The sequence below is a fragment of the Mus pahari genome, chromosome 1 (assembly GCF_900095145.1).
Source record: "Mus pahari chromosome 1, PAHARI_EIJ_v1.1, whole genome shotgun sequence".
Classification (NCBI taxonomy): domain Eukaryota; kingdom Metazoa; phylum Chordata; class Mammalia; order Rodentia; family Muridae; genus Mus; species Mus pahari.
The window spans coordinates 73,401,845-73,420,087 of record NC_034590.1 but is presented as its reverse complement, the minus strand read 5'-3'; the positions used below and the strand labels follow the sequence as shown (position 1 = coordinate 73,420,087).

The 18,243-nt window shown below is 44.0% G+C and overlaps 2 protein-coding genes and 1 pseudogene across 3 annotated transcripts; 2 read left to right on the top strand and 1 right to left on the bottom strand.

Annotated features, from left to right (window-relative positions):
- Positions 1-3,897: 3,897 nt before the first annotated feature.
- LOC110320385 lies at positions 3,898-5,192 on the top strand (annotated as a pseudogene).
- Positions 5,193-7,031: 1,839 nt separating this feature from the next.
- Positions 7,032-14,373, top strand: Trim21 (tripartite motif containing 21). 2 transcript variants are annotated; one of them, XM_021216751.2, is made up of 7 exons: positions 7,032-7,084; positions 8,380-8,811; positions 9,145-9,240; positions 10,492-10,722; positions 12,333-12,355; positions 12,880-12,980; positions 13,278-14,373. In XM_021216751.2, exons 2-7 carry the CDS (start codon positions 8,392-8,394, stop codon positions 13,820-13,822), a joined length of 1,416 nt encoding a protein of 471 aa, XP_021072410.1. In that variant the 5' UTR covers positions 7,032-7,084; positions 8,380-8,391; the 3' UTR covers positions 13,823-14,373. The 2 variants fall into 2 exon arrangements, with proteins under 2 accessions (XP_021072410.1, XP_029398346.1); XM_029542486.1 differs by having other exon boundaries at positions 7,053-7,079.
- A 1,667-nt stretch (positions 14,374-16,040) lies between these two features.
- Positions 16,041-16,985, bottom strand: LOC110334144 (olfactory receptor 52B4-like). The gene has a single exon (XM_021216004.1). It carries the CDS (start codon positions 16,983-16,985, stop codon positions 16,041-16,043), a length of 945 nt encoding a protein of 314 aa, XP_021071663.1.
- Positions 16,986-18,243: the final 1,258 nt, after the last annotated feature.

Sequence of the window (18,243 nt, the reverse complement as noted above, 5' to 3'; positions counted from 1 at the left end):
AAAAGAAAAGAAAAGAAAAGAAAAGAAAAGAAAAGAAAAGAAAAGAAAAGAAAAGAAAAGAAAAATAGGCTGTCTGCACTGAACCCTGAGCCTGGCAGAGTCTGGGATGAGCCGAGAACCCAGTTTTCCTCAGGTCATGATATCGATGAGTCTTAGCTAACATTAAGACTAAACGTGCACTATTCAGAGATAAGCTTGGCATCAACTCTCTCTGCCAGGTACCGGTGACAAGGGAGTCACAGACAGCATGCAGGGTCTGGAAACAGCCACACTCTTCCACCTCCTCTGCTTCTGGGCTGGCTGAGTTTTTACTAAGTGGTAGAGAGGGTGAGTGAGGAGTGACCTGCTCCACAGCTCCTCCCCCACACCCCTTCAGGCTGGGACCCTCAGAGTCTGTGGCTGAGAACTGATCACAGACTCAGATCTGATGCTGTCGGTGGAGGTACAACGCAGGCCAGTGAAAGGATGGGAACTGCAGAATCTGTTAATAATCTGTTAAAACATACATTTCTTATTAATTCATGATCTGTATAGGAAAGATCTAGTTTTTAAATAAATCAGTAAACCCTTCTATTTCTTTTTTATTCTGACTTATATGAAGTCTCTTTAGATGTTTTAAACAGTTGGCCTTCAAATTCTCACCATATAGGTGTTGTCTTTGCTAAAACAACTAAAATATTGTATTTAACTGGTGAGGTTAAAGTCTAGAATAGAATAGGTCCAAAGTATGTCTAATATTAAGGTGTTATAGATACAGACACATAAATTATAGAGAGGAAAGAAGAAAATAAGAAAGGAAGGATGGAGGAAGGAAAGAGGGGGAGTGGAAAGGGAGACAGAGACTGACACAAAAGCCTCGTGTAATTCATAAGCAGATGTAACTATTTCACAGCCAGTGCATTGGGCTCTTCCCTCCCATATTAACACAGATAAATCTAAGGACGTCTGAGCTCTCTGCAAATGTCATCTCCCTTTCACTTCCTTGAGTGTCTTTGGTAATATGGATGATATGTATTTTCTATTAAAAGCATACATCTCACAGTGGCACGTCAGAGGTTGGAACATGTTGCCATATAATGTATATTATATTCTAGGCAGGCATCATAGGATTCCAAGTGCACACTCTAGGGGCTGAAGAATTGGCTGAGTGATTAAGAACACTCGTTACCCAATCCTCATGACTGATCTCAACCCTTTGAGAGTACATACAGTGTACATACACACAGTCAGGGGCAAAACACTCTCACACAAAAGGTAAGTGTTAATGTGACCAGTCGTCGCATGGCTAACAGCCTCCTCAGACAGAACTAGCTTAGTAGACGAGGGGCTGTCAGGTGCCCTGCTCAAACTTGTCAGAAATTGATGTTTAAATGGAAGTTTAGTCAAGCAGCTGAACCTCAGACTGAGGCAGAGCCTATGTTGTCACTATCTTCACCCCACAACAGGCTGCAGAATACCCATCAGATTCTAACTGGGCCTGAAGCAGTCACTGCAGGAAGTCCTGAGGAACCACCCACACACCTCTAGCTTTTCCCAGATATAAGCGGGTAGTTGAAAATTGAAGAATATGGTTACTCTTCATCCTGAGTCCCTCATCTTCTCATGATGGTCCTTGGTCCAGACCACCTAACAAAGTCAGATTTAAAGAGGGCTTCACAGAACCAAACCCCATATGTTATAAAAGGAAATATTAGGAAAGGCCTTCATTCAGTCACTATCATGTCTCAGACTGACTGACCCAGGGGGAAGGTGACTGCCCTAGATGGATTTCGTTCTGCTCAGTAGCAGAAATGATGATGCAGGCAGTTGGGGCAAGGCCCTGGTACCCACTGCCCTCAGTCCAGACATAGCACCTCATCCATTCACTCACCACAGCTCCAGAGCCTGTGTCTCCTCTCATCTGTTCCTGTGTTAGGAAGAAGCATCTCTTGTTCTGCCCATGAAGTCCAGTACTTTATAATCTTCCTGTTAGAAGTAGAGACATAACAGGTCTGCTGGGAACCAGATGCAAATCCAAGAGATTTACGCAGCTGACCTTGCTGAGGTCCCTGAGCTCTTAGTCAGACAGCTCTGAGACTTGGTGGGAAGTACCAGGCAAATGCTTCCGTGCCTGCTGATTTCCTGCAGGAGGGTGCTCAGATACCTCATATGGAGTGGCTATTTTTCCAGAAGATCCAACCCCATGAATTACAGTGACAGATGGAAGCAAGCGGATAAAGACTGAGGCACACCCTGTCCTTCTGGCGAAGGGATGTTGAAGAACGCCTACACATAGAAAGCATCAGCACAGAGTCTTGCTGGATTCTGCCAAGAAGGAAACAGAGTAGCCAGAAACAAACATCAGTGCTTTAGTCCTGGGAAACTGGCAAGAGAGGAGGAAAAAGGGTTCTCCTCTTAACCCCAAGGTGCTGCTTAGGAAATGAGTGTTTGAAAGCGAAGGAACATCCGTGAAGCAAACTTTCTCTCAGTAACGCCCTTGGAGATTGTTTGCCGCCAAGCATGAGGTAGTGGAAAACTTCAAGGGTATTTATTTCTAGATCTGTCACCAAATATGTGATTACAACCAAGTGACTTCCTTGATGTTTGGTCTTTATTTGTATCTTATAGGTGATGATTGGACCATAATTATTCATAGGATCGCTAATTATGATTAAATTACAATATATGGTACGAGGAGACAGTGTTCTTCCAGAGGACCAGAGTTTGGCTCTCAGCATTCACATCTGGCAACACAACTGCCTAATAACTTCAGCTTCAAGGCATCCAACATCCTCTTCTGATTTCCATGCGTACTTGCACACACACACACACACACACACACACACACATATGCAGGCATGCATACACACCATAAATAAAATAAATCTTGGGGTTTTTTTCAACACTCAATAATCTTGTTTATTTCAGAGATCTTTACTTTATAAAATGACTTTCCATGTTTTCTTTTAAAATGCAAACTTTGTGTGATTTTTTTTCTTGTTTATTGTTTGAGAACTTCCTACAAGCATATACTATGTTTGATCAACTACATACCCCATTCCCTTTCCTTCAGTCCTCCCCTATTCCCTCAATGTTTTCCCAGCCAAATTCATGAGCTTAAAAAAAAAATTAAAAACCACTGAGGCTTTTAAAACTTAAATAAATTAGAATATATGAAGCTCTTAGGAAAGGACTTATAAACTTTACACACACTCCTTTAAATATCCCACAAGAAGTTAAGCACTGGCTTTGGTGGCCTGTCAAGCCCCCTCTGTAACAGCATATCACATTAACCTCCTCCACTCCATGGTCATAGAGGACTTTTAATATGCTTTGTATTGTGGACTTTATCAAACTAATTCAAAGAGATAGGTGCTTCACCAGCTCTCCAGGTCTACCTCAGGCCAGCTGGTTGGCAACTGAAGATAATCTCAGACTCCTTGGACTCTTGCTTATGTCATTTTGATCCATTACGGAGTCTTAAGATTTGGTTAGTCCTTTGGTCCTATGGAGGCTTGATGACCTAGTGTAGGGGAATGCTACGGCTCTGAGGCAGGAGTGGGTAGGTGGGTGGGGGAGGGGATAGGGGTTTGTGGAGGGGAAACTGGAAAGGGAATAACATTTGAAATGTCAATAAATAAAATAACCAATAAAATATTTTTTAATTAAAAAATATTTTTAAAAAAGAATTATGCCAATATTCCCTACCCTATATAAACAATGAAATAATTCTTGGGGGTGGGGTCTCTTAAGCATTAGCTAAAGTCATACTAATAGAAAAATAAAGACTTTCTCTTGAAAAAAAAGAAAAAGAAAAGATTGGCAATGGTTTGCCTACCAGTTGCGCACATCCCTCCCCTCTCTGAGAGCTGTACAGTGACATCCTGGTGAAGTCCTCAGTGCTGACACTGCAGAAAGATGGCTGAAGACGTGGTGGTGGTGGTGGTGGTGGTGGTGGTGGTGGTGGTGGCCAAATTTTATTATGTGGCACAGCAGGAACAAGAGCCGGATATCAAGAAGAATGAGAGATTATGGCTCCTAGATGACTGTAAATCTTGGTGGCAAGTTGGAAATTCCATGTTTTGTCCCTTCTAACTATGTGGAAAGAAAAAGTAGTGCTCAGAAAGCATCTATTGTTAAAAACCTTAAGGATACCTTAGGTCACATGGATTGGGTGTGGGAAGTTTCAGTGTTACAGAGCACACCAGGAAGCTCACTGAAAATGATCCCAAGAGCTGTGTCAACAAACTTTGAAAAGAGAACACAGAACTTTTATTCAAAATATATTGGTTAAATAACTTTAAAGATTTTTTTTTTCAGCATTGGGTGTTGGGAAAGTGAAAAGAAAACCCAGTGTTCCAGATACTGCATCTCCTGCTGATGACAGCTTTGTTGATCCAGGAGAACGTCTCTATGACCTTAACATGCCTGCTTTTGTGAAATTTAACTACATGGCTGAGAGAGAGGATAAATTGTCATTGATAAAAGGGACCAAGCAATGATGGATGATGACGTGGCAGCTACAACCTACAAACTGGATGGTTTCCTTCAAACTATGGAACTGAAAAAGGTGACAGTCCTTTCAGTGATCATGTAGGTTCTCTGTCAAAAAAAATTAGCAGCAATTGTCAATAACCTAAATACAGGTCAAGTATTACATGTTGTACAGGTTCTTTACCCATTCAGCTCATCCAATGATGAAGAACTCAGTTTTGAGAAGGGTGATGTAATGGATGTTATTGAAAAGCCGGAAAATGACCCAGAGTGGTGGAAATGCAGGAAAATCAATGGCATGGTTGGCCTGGTGCCAAAAAACTATGTTACCATTGCGCAGAATAATCCACTAACCTCAGGTTTGGAACCATTGCCTCCACGACGTGATGACATTAGGCCTTCACTCCCTGGGAAATCTGCTGGCAATCCTTGGTATTACAGCAAAGTCACCAGGCACCAGGCAGAGATGGCATCAAATGAAAGAGGGCATGAAGGAGACTTCCTCATTCGTGACCGAATCTTCAGCAAATGATTTCTCAGAATCACTAAAAGCAGAAGGGGAAAACAGGCATTTTAAAGTCCAGCTGAAAAAGAATGTTTACTGCATTGGGCAGCGGAAATTCAGCACCACAGAGGACCTTGTAGAACATTACAAACAGGCACCGATCTTTACAAGTGAGCAAGGAGAAAAATTACATCTCGCCCATCATGTGTCTTGATAGTGCTCGTGAGCCGTGACTGCTACACAGCTTTAACTCATCATCATGTAACTGGAGACTGAGAAAGTGCGGGGCCAATTGCACTTGCTTGGAAAGTGCTGTTTCTAACTGTAGGAGAATTGGCTATATATAATACGCGAGTACTTTAGTGATAACTCAGCCCATACGTATGTCTATACTACATAGGCAGCGCATCTCTGTAGCAGGGTTCTTTATTCTTGGTCTTCTGTCTTACTGTTTCCTTTACTGTTTTTCTCTTTCCTTCCAACAATGAAGGTTTTGTATTTGGAAAGGAATAATTTGGTTCAAAATTTTTATATGGAAGAATTCTTTTATTGTTGTTTCTTTATTTCCTTGTAAAGATAGCCTGTTCTCTCATAGCTCCTCTTCACATAAAATTATACCTATATGGCATATTATAAAGATCATGTCTTGTAAAGTATTAATCTTTTCTGTGACTAAATAGCAATAATAAACAAAAAATAAGAAATAAAAAAAAGATTTAAGTTCCCTTCGCTTCCTGTGGGAAGTGAAAGGAGGAAGTTGGTGGTTCCTGGAGGAAGTGGAAGTGCTGCCATAAATAATATATATAATAAATCATGTTATATGCTATATCATTATATATTATATTACTTTTAGCCTGCTTTTTACTGTTTCTAAGAAAAATCTGAGCAGTTTTCTAGTGAATTTTTTAAATTAAATATTATTTATGTTAAATAAATCAAATTTTTCTAACAAAATAAGTAATATTCCAGCATATCTGTTTTCTCTCCTACATTGTATCTACCAAGCACCACCATTTTTAGCCTTGCCCCATTAAGCTCTTTCCAAAGCATTACCTGTAACCAGTAACTGTTTTATATTTAAGTCCTAATAATGAAGCTATGGAAACCATCATAGGTGGTAAATAGCAAAACAGACATTGACTCTACCTCTGCCTTATTTTGGGACCCAGGTTCCTTGCCTGCAGGAGATAGCAGCAGACCTTCAGTGGTAGAAGCAGACTCATGTTCTGATGTTTACAGTTGTCTTCGTCCTTTCAGATGCTTGACTCGTTTTTATTCTGCGTTCTGGGACCGTTGTGTTCCAGGAATCAAGTCCCAGTACAACAGCACAATCTAGACAGTAGGTGTTGCCTGGTGGCCTTTCACTAAGAGAGATCTCTTAAACAGGACTGGAAATTTCAAATCGCAGAATGGTTTTGTTTCCTAAATATAATAAATAGCAAGGAAAATTCAACTGCTGTTTTTAGCGCAGGTTATAATACAATATCAATTGTCCACAAGTCTTAACTCCCTTCACTGGTACAACACATACCTTGACATCATAAAGAATAAATTTCTCACCCCAGACTATTTGAAAAGAGGGAAGCAAAATCAGAAGACAGAGTGATGGGAAATAGGTATACTTCAAGTACTCTGTACAATTAATGTATGTTAATAAAAACAGTGGCGGTGACGGGATCTTGGGGGAAGCTATCCATCCCTGTAGAAAACTGATGGTGACTCCTCTCCCACTCAGACCTCTTCTCCCAGATGCTCCCAGGTACGAAGTAAAGACCAGTGTCAAAGATCGATATCCTGTAGATTGCATTCTGTTAAAGGGGACAAGGAGGCCTTAGAGAGAACCAGGAAGACAGGTACTGAGTTTTTCCCTGCCTGTGGCCTTGAGTCAGTTTCTTGCACCTCTGACCTCTCTCCTCCCACTCTCCGCCCAGTCTCCGCCCTCTCTGCCTCCAACCTCCTCTTGCCACTCAACTCCCCGCTCCTCCCCTTGCTCCTCCCTCTTCCTTCTAGACTAGCCTCTGAGAGGAAACTGAAAGTGAAATTTAGACTGCAGGCTTGCAAAAGCAAAGCTGGGAGCACATCGCCAAAGCTGAGGACCCTGGTAAGGTGAGTGAGGCTGGGACCCCTGGCCGGCCGAGGTGAACTCTTTTCCCCCCAACACCAGATTCAAGGAACCTCTTCCCACCAGCGCCCCACACTCGGGAATTTGAGAACCCACCTGCTGCTTCTTTTCAGCAGAGTTGTCTTGTCCTAGCCCTGCAGAGCTGCCCATGCTGGCCTGTGGAAGCTGGGCTCTGAACGTGACTTTCCTAGTGCCCTGGACTAGCTGAGACGACAGTAAAGGCAGTAAAGGCAGGAGAAGCAGAGCGGTGACTTAGTCCAGAGGGGAGCTCAGGGAAACCCCTACCCCTTGAAGATCCCTGCTTGAGGAGAGTGCTAGCCATATAGAAATTTCTGTGGATTTAAGATACTCCACACCCTAAAGGAAATTGAAACTAGGTTTGGAGCAGCTTAGAGAAGAGCCCGGGGAGTGCTCCCCACAAATGTCCACAGCACATGTTCATATTATGTACATAGACATTTATAGAGGGGAACGTATAGGCATGCCTATAATGATGCATTTGTGCTTAAGTATAGTTTGCATATAAAAACATATCATGGTAAATAAAAACATCAATATATATGTACATACATATATAAATATATGCATATACACACATGCAACCCCAATAACTGGGCCATATACTCTTAGACAATGTTCTCAGGATAATGAATGACATCTTAAAGTGTTCTTACATGAACCTGAGTGGGTTGCTAATGACACACCTAGGCTACATTGTGTCGCCTATTGCACAACCACCACATGTGCAGCCTGTCATATTTGACAAAATGTCAACTGTGATGTATAGCTGCATAAACCTTGACTCCTAACGCCTGACCCCTGAGGTTTCTGCCAAGATTAATGAAGACTGGTATGAGCTAACACTGGTTGGAATACGGAGGGTCTGTGGTGAATATGGTAAATGGTCATTACTGCCATGAGTGACGTCTCTGGGCAGTATAGGCATAAGATGACAGAAAGGATGTGGGAGACGCCTGGACAGTGAGGGTTAAGCAGGGATGGGTGTGGTGACAGTGGAACTGTTAGCAGCGTTATCCCTGCCAGTTTTCTCTGTCTCTTCTGGAAACTCGGTTTCCCCTTCTGCCCGGCTGGCTCAGTGGGTGAGGCTGGAGGAGAGGTTCCTGTCGTTCAGGCTGGTGCTCTTGCCTTCTGCCTTTCCCTCCCATGCCATCACTTGTTCGCCTTGGCATTATTTGGGGGAGTTTGGGGGTTGCCTTGCTTTTGCTTTTGTCCTGCAAACTCTCATTTTTTATCTCTTCCCTCTTCTGCCTCCCTCAAGATCCCACGGCAGATGTCACCCTCTACAACCTCAAAAATGTCTCTGGAAAAGATGTGGGAAGAGGTCACCTGTTCTATCTGCCTGGATCCCATGGTGGAGCCTATGAGTATCGAATGTGGCCATTGCTTTTGCAAGGAATGCATTTCTGAGGTTGGGAAGAATGGGGGCAGTTCATGTCCCGAGTGCCGGCAACAGTTTCTGCTCAGAAACCTCAGGCCCAACAGACATATAGCCAACATGGTGGAAAACCTTAAACAGATAGTCCAGAATACCAAGAAGGGAACCCAGGAAATGCGCTGCATGAAGCATGGCGAGAAACTTCACCTGTTCTGTGAGGAAGATGGGCAGGCCCTTTGCTGGGTGTGTGCCCAGTCTGGGAAACACCGGGACCACACCAGGGTCCCTATTGAAGAGGCTGCTAAGGTATACCAGGTAAGGCCTTAGCACAGACTAAAGAACATAGCCACTTTGTCCCCCAGAAGGGTGGCTGAGAAGTTGGGGAGTGGAGGGGTACTTTCTTCCTTCATTGAGAGGAACTTGTGTATGGAATACAACTTTATTTCTCAGCAGCAGAGGCAAAGCCATGGGAGAGGCGACATGCTTCCTCGTGGCTCCCGGGTGCATTAGAAATGCAGTGGCCCAGATCCGATCACCCTATTGGCACAGCTCTGTTTTTGTTAAGACATACTAGATTTCTTCCAAAGTCTTCCCATCTGCCTCTTCCACATCTCTAGCTGGGGACTACCCTGACATCTTTTTCTACAGGAGAAGATCCACGTGGCTTTAGAAAAACTGAGAAAAGGGAAAGAGTTGGCCGAGAAGATGGAAATGGATCTCGCGATGCAAAGAACAGACTGGAAGGCAAGAGCTGTAGGCTGGGCTATGTCCCAGGTCTTGACCTCAAGCAAGCCTTAACCATAACTGTGCCTATCCAAGGGGTGGTAGAGTTATTATGTAGGTCACTCTCCAAGACCCATCCACACACTGTAACTCCAGATAGAGAGAAATTGAAAGAAAGGAAGGAAGAGAAGAGAGGGAGTGAGAGATGGAAGGGAGGCAGGGATGAAGGGAGGGGAGCAGGGAAGGAGGGAAGAGGAAAGAAGGAAGCTTAAAATCAGATGGGATTTTCCCCAATCTGGCACAAATATCAAGAATTACTGGAGAAAGTTTAAGGTTACATCATTCCTTCTGACCCTGTCTCAGGGGACAGCAGAGTCAACACTAGTTTCTTGGGTCTGTGGTAGGAAGTCCACCTGATCTGGTGGCTGCTTGATGGTGAGCAAGTTATTAGTCCAAAGTCTGCTAGAGAACTAAAGCCTGTCACAGTGAGAATTTGCTGTTAGAAAATGAAATGCATCTGAAACTGGGTAGGAATGCAAGAGGCTCACAGCCAATCACAGACCCCAAATGAGTAGCAAAGACTCCACCCTCCCAAGATGGCAAAGACTGTTTTCCTGGGACCACTGCTTTCCACCCAGGGCATCATTGGGTATGGGAACAGGTTTTCTGCTCTACAACTTGCTGAGGTAGCAAGACAGAGGAACTCACATGGGTGTTAGTAGCTTTGGGAAGAAAGGTTGAGAAAATATCTGGTTCCAGAAGCATGCATAGGTGGGGGTAGGGGTGGGGGGTTTAGGGAACAGAAACGCCTTCACTACCCAAGCTTAAGAAATTTTTATGGAAAAACTCTTGATGGTCCCCAATGAAGGAGCTAGAGAAAGTACCCAAGGAGTTGAAGGGGTTGGCAGCCTCATAGAGGGAACAACAATATGAACCAACCAGTACCCCCAGAGCTCCCAGGGACTAAACCACCAACCAAAGAATACACATGGAGGGATCCATGGCTCCAGCCGCATATGTAGCAGAAGATGGCCTTGTTGGATATCAATGGGAGGAGAGGCACTTGGTCCTGTGAAGGCTCTATGCCCCAATCTAGGGGAATGACAGGGTCAGGAAGCAGGAGTGGGTGAGTTGGTGATCAGGAGGAGGGGGGCTAGGATGGGGGAGGTGGAGGGGAAACCAGAAAGGGGGGATAACAATTGAAATGTAAATAAAGAAAATATCTAATAAAAAGAAAAAAGGAAAACTCTTGTCTTCCCCTTGCCACCACAGAAGAACATTGACACCCAGAAGTCGAAGATTCACGCAGAGTTCGTACTTCAGAATAGCTTGCTGGCTCAGGAGGAACAGAGGCAGCTGCAGAGGCTGGAGAAGGATCAAAGGGAGTACCTGAGACTCCTAGGGACGAAGGAGGCTGAGCTGGCTGAGAAGAACCAGGCCCTGCAGGAGCTGATCTCAGAGCTGGAGAGGAGGATTCGTGGTTCAGAGCTGGAGCTACTGCAGGTGCGACCCCTACACAGGCACAAGCTATATGGAACGGCTCTTAAAACAAGTGCTGCCTTAATTTTTAGGATATTTTTAAATAAGCTGAAATGTGAACGCTCGAGTGGTTTCCATTCCAGAACAACAGGGTACAGACATAAGAGGAAGTATTCCATGTAGCAACCAATAGATAGATATTCCTGGGAGATGCCCGTGGCAGCAGGTGCAAGGGGTGGGAGTCATATGTCACTGGGATACACAGAATTACATATCATAAGGGATGTTTTTAAAAAGAATTAAAAGAGGAAATCCTTTCAAGTGCTTAGACAGGTAGCCATGAGAATGGTTTTAAAAGTACAGTGTATAAAACTGCACTGTGCCATTTCTCTCCAGAATGATAGGTCATGGGCATAAGCTGTTTTTCTTTTCTGTACTCAGTTTCTCCATTTATGAAGCTACAGAGGGAGTGGGATCCAGAAGGGAGCCTCTAACACCAGTCAGAGCTGTTGCATCTTAATAGTTTATGTGTTTCTGTGAACTACCTACATGATCTTTAACATGCTCTAGTTCTGCAGATAGTCTCACTCTTTTCCCAAAATAAACATAACATAATTTTTTCCGAAGCATAGGAACTAAAAAAATCATGTATTAGTACTACTATTCTTTTTTCTAATTTTTCCTATAATGATGATAGCTCGGGTTCCTAAAGGGCACACCAGTGGCCTGCCAGGCTCAGGTTAGTACTGCTGCAACCCTGTTCCATGGAAGAGAAAATGTTAATGGAATTAGTGGGAGATTCCCATTAACTTACATCAGTTTATCTAAGTAGTAAGAGGCAGAAATTAAGATGACAGATTGTGTTTTAAAGTCAGTTCATACTCTAAAGCCATCTTGCATCCACCCTTGGTATATTAGCCTGGTGTTGGAACACTCTAGATTTCTCTTCTCATACCTGTGTCCCTGTCTCAGTCAGATGCATTCAGACATGTCTTGCTGCTTTGTACAGAAAAACTGATTGTATTGATTTGACTTGGCAGGCTTTCTCTTGCCTGTCACTGAATTGGGCTTCCTGATGCCTTTTTACGGAGCCTAGGAGGCTGCCAGTTCAAATGTTATGGCTGTCACTCCCTGAGTATGAATATTCTCACTTGAACTCACTCTAAATAGTGAGGAGGATTAGCCACCGCACAGGACAAAGCTTTTAACCAACTAGCCAATCCTCCACAAACAGCTCAAGCCCCAAAATAGCAGGGAGCCTCTCTGGACATCTGCCTAAGCCATTCTCTGCCTGAAGCTACCTCCACCAGGTTGTGTTGTTTATTTTCCTCTTCTACTGGCTCCATAGCCAGCACCCCCTCCTCCAGCCCTTGTAAGTTGCTTTCTCTATCAGTCTTTAAATCCCTGGTCATGGCTAAAGGCCATAGCCATGTTGGCTTCCGAGATATTCTGTGAGCCATCACATGCCATTTCTGGTAATGACTTGTCAGAGTTTTCTTTGGGGCCTTGACCCAAGGGGATAGTGCAGAACAGAGCCCAGGGGAAACCCAAGTGATGTCACATGGCCCCAGGAGTGGCATCTCAGTGGTCAGTCAGAAAGTCCAGAGTTGACTGTCTGTCTCTTCTCTCCTCAGGAGGTGAGGATCGTCCTGGAAAGGTAAGGAATGGGACCAGGAAGCATGTGTGCATAGAAACCTGGTCCACTCTAAGATGTTCTCCGCTTTCAGATGGCTAACGAACATATCAATTGATGAATTGCCCGATGTAGCTAACGAATATCATCTTTGTACATTAAAAGTCCCCCACCAAAAGTGGTAATCTGAGTCTGCTAGAACACTAATATGGAAAGACATTCATAAGTAATGAGTAAAACCCACAGCATGGCCAAGACTCCTCTTCACAGAAGTCATTCCGCCTGTTACATGGTTCTCTGTAAAATTAAATAGAACCCACAAGGCCATGACCTCAGGTTCTGTAAAGAGATGGCGATTTATTTGAGATTCCTAGAACTTGGAACTCCTAGATAGAAACTATTTTTTCCCCTTTCCCGAGGACATTGAATGCACGTGTATTTGTACGTTTGTATTGAGTTTAATTATCAGAGCCATCCATGAAGGAGAGCACTGGGGTCTGAGGTAGAAGATAGGAGCAGGAAGTAAGATTCTCAAACTCTTTCCTTAGGAGTGGATCCTGGAACCTGGACATGTTAGATGTTGACGCCCCAGACCTAACAAGCACATGCCGAGTGCCAGGGCGGAAGAAGATGCTGAGGACATGTTGGGGTAAGGTGACATCTAGGAATTATAGGCTAGACAGAAAATGATAATGAGAGTGTGGAGTGGACAATCATGGGGAGCCCAGGGTGGCAATGTGTGGAAGAGGTGGCAATTGGTACAGGTAGAGCAGAGAACATAGGTGAGGTTTTCTCAGAGGAAGGGCAAGAGTTATTATGGGTCATTTCCTCACATGATGAGATTCAGGGTCACCCCTCACCTTTGAGTTTACATGGATCCCCTCACTATAGGCAAAGAGCTGCTGGCCTCATGCATCCAGTCTTACTTATGATCTTCTTTCTGCAGTTCATATTACTCTGGATCGCAACACCGCCAACTCATGGCTCATCATCTCAAAGGATCGGAGACAAGTGAGGATGGGAGACACCCGTCAGAATGTGTCTGACAATGAGGAGAGGTTTAATAATTACCCGATGGTGCTAGGTGCCCAGAGATTCTCCTCTGGGAAGATGTACTGGGAGGTAGATGTGACCCGGAAGGAGGCCTGGGATCTGGGAGTTTGCAGAGATTCCGTTCAGAGGAAAGGGCAGTTTTCACTCAGTCCTGAGAATGGCTTCTGGACCATTTGGCTATGGCGAAAAGACAGTTATGAGGCTGGTACCAGTCCTCAGACCACCCTCCACATTCAGGTACCTCCATGCCAAATTGGGATCTTTGTGGACTATGAGGCTGGCATTGTCTCCTTCTACAACATAACTGACCATGGCTCCCTCATTTACACCTTCTCGGAGTGTGTTTTTGCTGGACCTCTGCGACCTTTCTTCAATGTTGGTTTCAATGATAGTGGGGGAAATGCAGCACCTCTAAAGCTCTGTCCACTAAAGATATGATGGTCAGGAGACAGTGCCTACTGACAGTACTTCCCGGACACTTACCTCCTCCCTGTCCTGATCAAGATCCAGTGTCTCCTGGGGACCATTTCTGGATGTTGCTGCTCACTTCCTGTTGGTGTTCTTCAGCCATGCACTTTGTCATTTTGACCCATCTAGTTGGAATTACCCTAAACCATCATCTCTTTAAAAGAGTCAGGGTCCCAGAATGAAGGCGTCAGCTGGACATAACTAAAAGTCAATGTCAACTGACCGTCACTATCAATATACCTGACATAGATTCCGCAGTGATTCCTCAATAAAACAAACTCCTCACATTGGACCCAAACTCATCTAGCACAGACAAATGCACATTTCTGCCTTTGTGTGACTTCCTTTGTTTTCTCTGTCCTTGGTTGTTACCTTTGGCCGGATACCTGTCTATTCCTATATCTTTTGTAGCTTGCAGGAGGACTTCCTAAAAATTGTGCTTGGACTATCCTGTTCAGTTATTATTGGTAAAGCTCAAAATATTTGTCTTAACATCTTTTGGTTTGGTTTGTTGTTTTGTTACTGGGGGATTTTAGGGTTTTATGGTTGGTTGGTTGGTTGGTTGGTTGGTTGGTTGGTTGGTTGGTTGGTTGGTTGTTTTCCCTCCCTGGAATGTTCTATGCACTTCTTCTGTGAACCAAGGTCAAGAATATCCTCCATGGTAACAAACGAAAGGATAAAGTAGGGAAAGTGGTTCAGACAAGAGCTGAATGTTACAGACAGTATACTCAGTATCCCCAGTGATAGCCAGAGTCCAGGTGCTATGCCGGGTCTGGTCAGTGAACCCCTGCTGTTGACGCTCACAAGGCTACAACAGCTGTGCTCAGCTGCCTGCTGACATTTTGTGGATATGCTGGTTCCGGGTTCCATTGCCTTGAAGAAAGTGAAATTAGTAGCTGAACCAGTATGCAAATATTTTGAGAGCTTTAAAAATACTACCTGGAGATATATGTTACATAGATAATAAACCCCTTATTCTCCACTGAAAGGAATTTGGAGGTTTCATACTATCTCAGCTTTCCCTTTCAATAACGAGTGGTCTGGACACAAGTCTCTTTGTCACATAAAAGTCACCTTGAGAAAGATCTCCAAGTATTGATTCCAATTCTGACTAACATGTCTTTTAAGATCAAATAAAGCCTGTTGATTTTCCTGAGCTTCTCTCATTCTACCGCCACCTTCCAAATGAACAGACATAAAGTATTAAAGAAACATTATCTATTCTGGCTCAGGCCAGACGGAATCGCAGAAGAGAGTGAGATGGGCACAGAGTCCCTCCCCTGGCTAAAGTGCTTTGGACAATTTCTGAGAGAAGGAGAGTCAGCTTTCTTTCAGGGTGTGGGCCCTCCCCCAGTGAAAGCCCCGTCTCCAGGAGTGTATGGGCAGCATAAACAGTGCTTGGTGGGTTATTTCTAAAGAGGAGGACAGGGAGGAGGAGGAACGATACAAAGTAGGGTTGGAAAGGGCATGGGTTTTGGGACATGAGGCAGGTAAATATGATCAAAATACATAGAAATTCTCAATTTTAAAATGAGACTAGAAAGGAAGCATTCTGTCAAAATTTTGAAGACACTAAGAAAAAGATTTTTAAAATATACCTATAATTTATTTTGCATTATATGTAACAAAATTCCTGTTTATAGGTCAGTCGTGCTGTAGCTAATGATAGACAAAGCACAATTAAGAAGTATGAAGATTATGGCAAGCCTCCATATTTGACTCAAACTAAACTGATGTTTTGACAATAAACATTTATTAAGCTGTAATGTTCACAATGGTTTAATTCAGTTCTTAGTCAAGTCTACAAAGATTTCTAATACCAAAGCCAATGACTAGTAAATAAGAGGAATGTATCCATAGCTTTGCAAAAACAGTAACAGTAAGCCTGATTTTTTTTCCCTGTAAGATATAGAGTTCGCTTCCCAGCTAAGGTGCGTGGATACACTCCCATCCCACTCCATTCACACAGAATGACACCACTGCCATCATCAACAAAGTCAGGATTCAATCCTGACCCAAAAGTCCATGCTTCCTAAACGCTACACTTCTCTGGTCACATGGCAAAGTGACTTTGAAAGTCAAGGCAAGTCACTTTGTACACTATCCATGGAAGTCTTGATTCATTCTTCAGTCTTCGCAAAGTAAAGTTCTGTATGGAGTATATGCACCTAGTTAATCAAACTCAGCATCATTTCCAATGTGAAGACAAAGAGCTTAGTACACGCTCACGAATCTGTCTGGTTTTGATCCCATAGATGATGGGATTCAGCATAGGAGGGGCCAGCATGCAGACATTGGCCAGAAGGATGTGGGTATGGAGAGGAACGTGCTGCCCAAACCTCTGGGTAATGATGGTAAAAATGCCAGGCAGGTAAAACATGGAAATAACCCCAAGGTGGGATCCACATGTGCCCAGGGCCTTTTGCCGGGCTCCTCTGGAAGGGAGACGGAAGACTGTGTGAAGAATGAGACCGTAGGAGACCAAGATGAGCAGAGCATCGAGCACTACGGTAGAGAGGAGGACAGACAAGCCGTACCAAACATTGACACGAATATCAGCACAGGCAAACCTTGCAACAGCCATGTGTTCACAGTAGGTGTGTGGCAGCACATTGCTACGGCAGAAAGGAAGGCGTTTCACCAGGAACACATCCGGGAGGATCACACAGAAACTTCTCAGGACCACAGCCAAGCCAATCCTAACAATTACCACATGACTGAGCACTGTGCTGTAGTGCAGTGGGTCACAGATGGCCACATAGCGGTCAAATGCCATGGCCAGCAAAATCCCCGACTCAGCAATGAAGGTAGCATGGATGAAGAAGATTTGAGTGACACAGCCATCAAGGGAAATCGCTCCAGCATGGAACCAAAATATAGCCAGAGCCTTGGGCACAGTGGTAGTAGACAGGATGAAGTCAGCCGCAGCCAGCATGCAGAGGAAGAGGTACATGGGCTCATGGAGGCTGCGTTCAGCGATGATTACAAGGATGAGAGTGATGTTTCCAAAGAGTGCCACCAGATAAGAAATGAAGAAGGGGAAAGAGATCCATGAGTGCTGCTCTTCCAGGCCAGGGATTCCCAACAGAATGAAGACAGAATGGCTGGTTCCTGTGTAGTTAAAAGGTGCCATACCCAGGCCAGGTCATTTGTACATTGGAGTACAGGATATGACAGTCACTTCCTCTTTCCAAAAAGCTGAATGGGGTTGAGAAGGAGAGAACAGAATAATTTTCACTGGATAGAACAGCAAAAAGCATTCTGGTCAGCAGTTTTGGCAACCCCATAACAGGTCTCTTGGTGAAGAGATGTAGACAAACCCTTGCCATTCTATGTACTATACAAACAACAGTAAGTTGCTGTCCTGCCCTAGGCTTCCCTAATCATTTGAATCTGAGGGAAAGATGGGGTCCATCATCTTTAAGACAGACCATCCCACTCTAGAAGGCCACAACTCTGAGATATGGATTGTTCTAGTTACAAGCTATGAAAAGCAATTTGGAATATTACTTCTCAAAAGAAAAGTCGTAACAGAGTTGCCTATCAGTTCAACTGGCACACTGGGCACCAGCTTTGCTCAAGGGATGGGTATTTGAAGAACAGAAAAAAACCAAGTACAGTATCTATTTACATAAAATAAGCAATGTATAAGAAAAAGCCTAACCTGCAAAGCTTTGGGAGGAGTCCTGAAAATGCTTTCTAGAAGTGCTTCATAACCTTAATCTTGAAGAATAAGTAAGGTCCTGCCAATAAAGACATGTGATAATGGAGGAATATGAGCCACATCGAAGACCTCTCAAAGGATGCAGTAAGGACTTGCTGCAGCTCCAAGGCTTTAGAATGTATACTGAAGTAGAAGGAGCCACTGGAGACTCATTACCCCCCCCCCACCGGGGTGCGGAGTTGTATTGGAAGGAGAAGAACACTGAAACAACTTTTGAAAATGGAACTAAGCGTCCAGAGAAGGCATTAAGGGAACAAGTCTTGTGCACATCACACACTATTCCCTGAGATATCCCCCTTTGACTTTGAGCATCTATAAAGGCCTGGTAACTGCATGGTGGTAAATACAGGAGTTATCAGACTTGTCCCCTTAACACTGCCATCCTATTTGCAGCCCCTCCTCCCTTTTTTTGCACTGTGCTGTTAGAAATCAAGGCCAGGGTATTGTGCACACTAGGCAAGTGCTCTACTACTGAGCTGCAGCCTGGCAACACCTTGTTTCTTGAGAGCTTCCTGTGATGTAGTGGTGGTGGTGGTGGTGGTGGTGGTGGTGGTGGTGGTGGTGGTGGTGGTGGTACATACCTGCTACACATGTACTTTACCATTGAGCTAAATGCCAAGTTTCTCAGTATTTCAGCAGATATTGGAATCCCTACAGAGGAATTCTT

What these genes read in the sequence shown, in the direction of transcription:
- Trim21 (XM_021216751.2), top strand. Translation starts at nt 8,392, where the DNA reads ATGTCACCCTCTACAACCTCAAAAATGTCTCTGGAAAAGATGTGGGAA. An exon ending in AGGCTGCTAAGGTATACCAG is followed by an intron (nt 8,812 to 9,144) that starts GTAAGGCCTTAG and finishes CTTTTTCTACAG; the next exon opens with GAGAAGATCCACGTGGCTTT. An exon ending in GTGAGGATCGTCCTGGAAAG is followed by an intron (nt 12,356 to 12,879) that starts GTAAGGAATGGG and finishes CTCTTTCCTTAG; the next exon opens with GAGTGGATCCTGGAACCTGG.
- LOC110334144 (XM_021216004.1), bottom strand. Translation starts at nt 16,985, where the DNA reads ATGGCACCTTTTAACTACACAGGAACCAGCCATTCTGTCTTCATTCTG.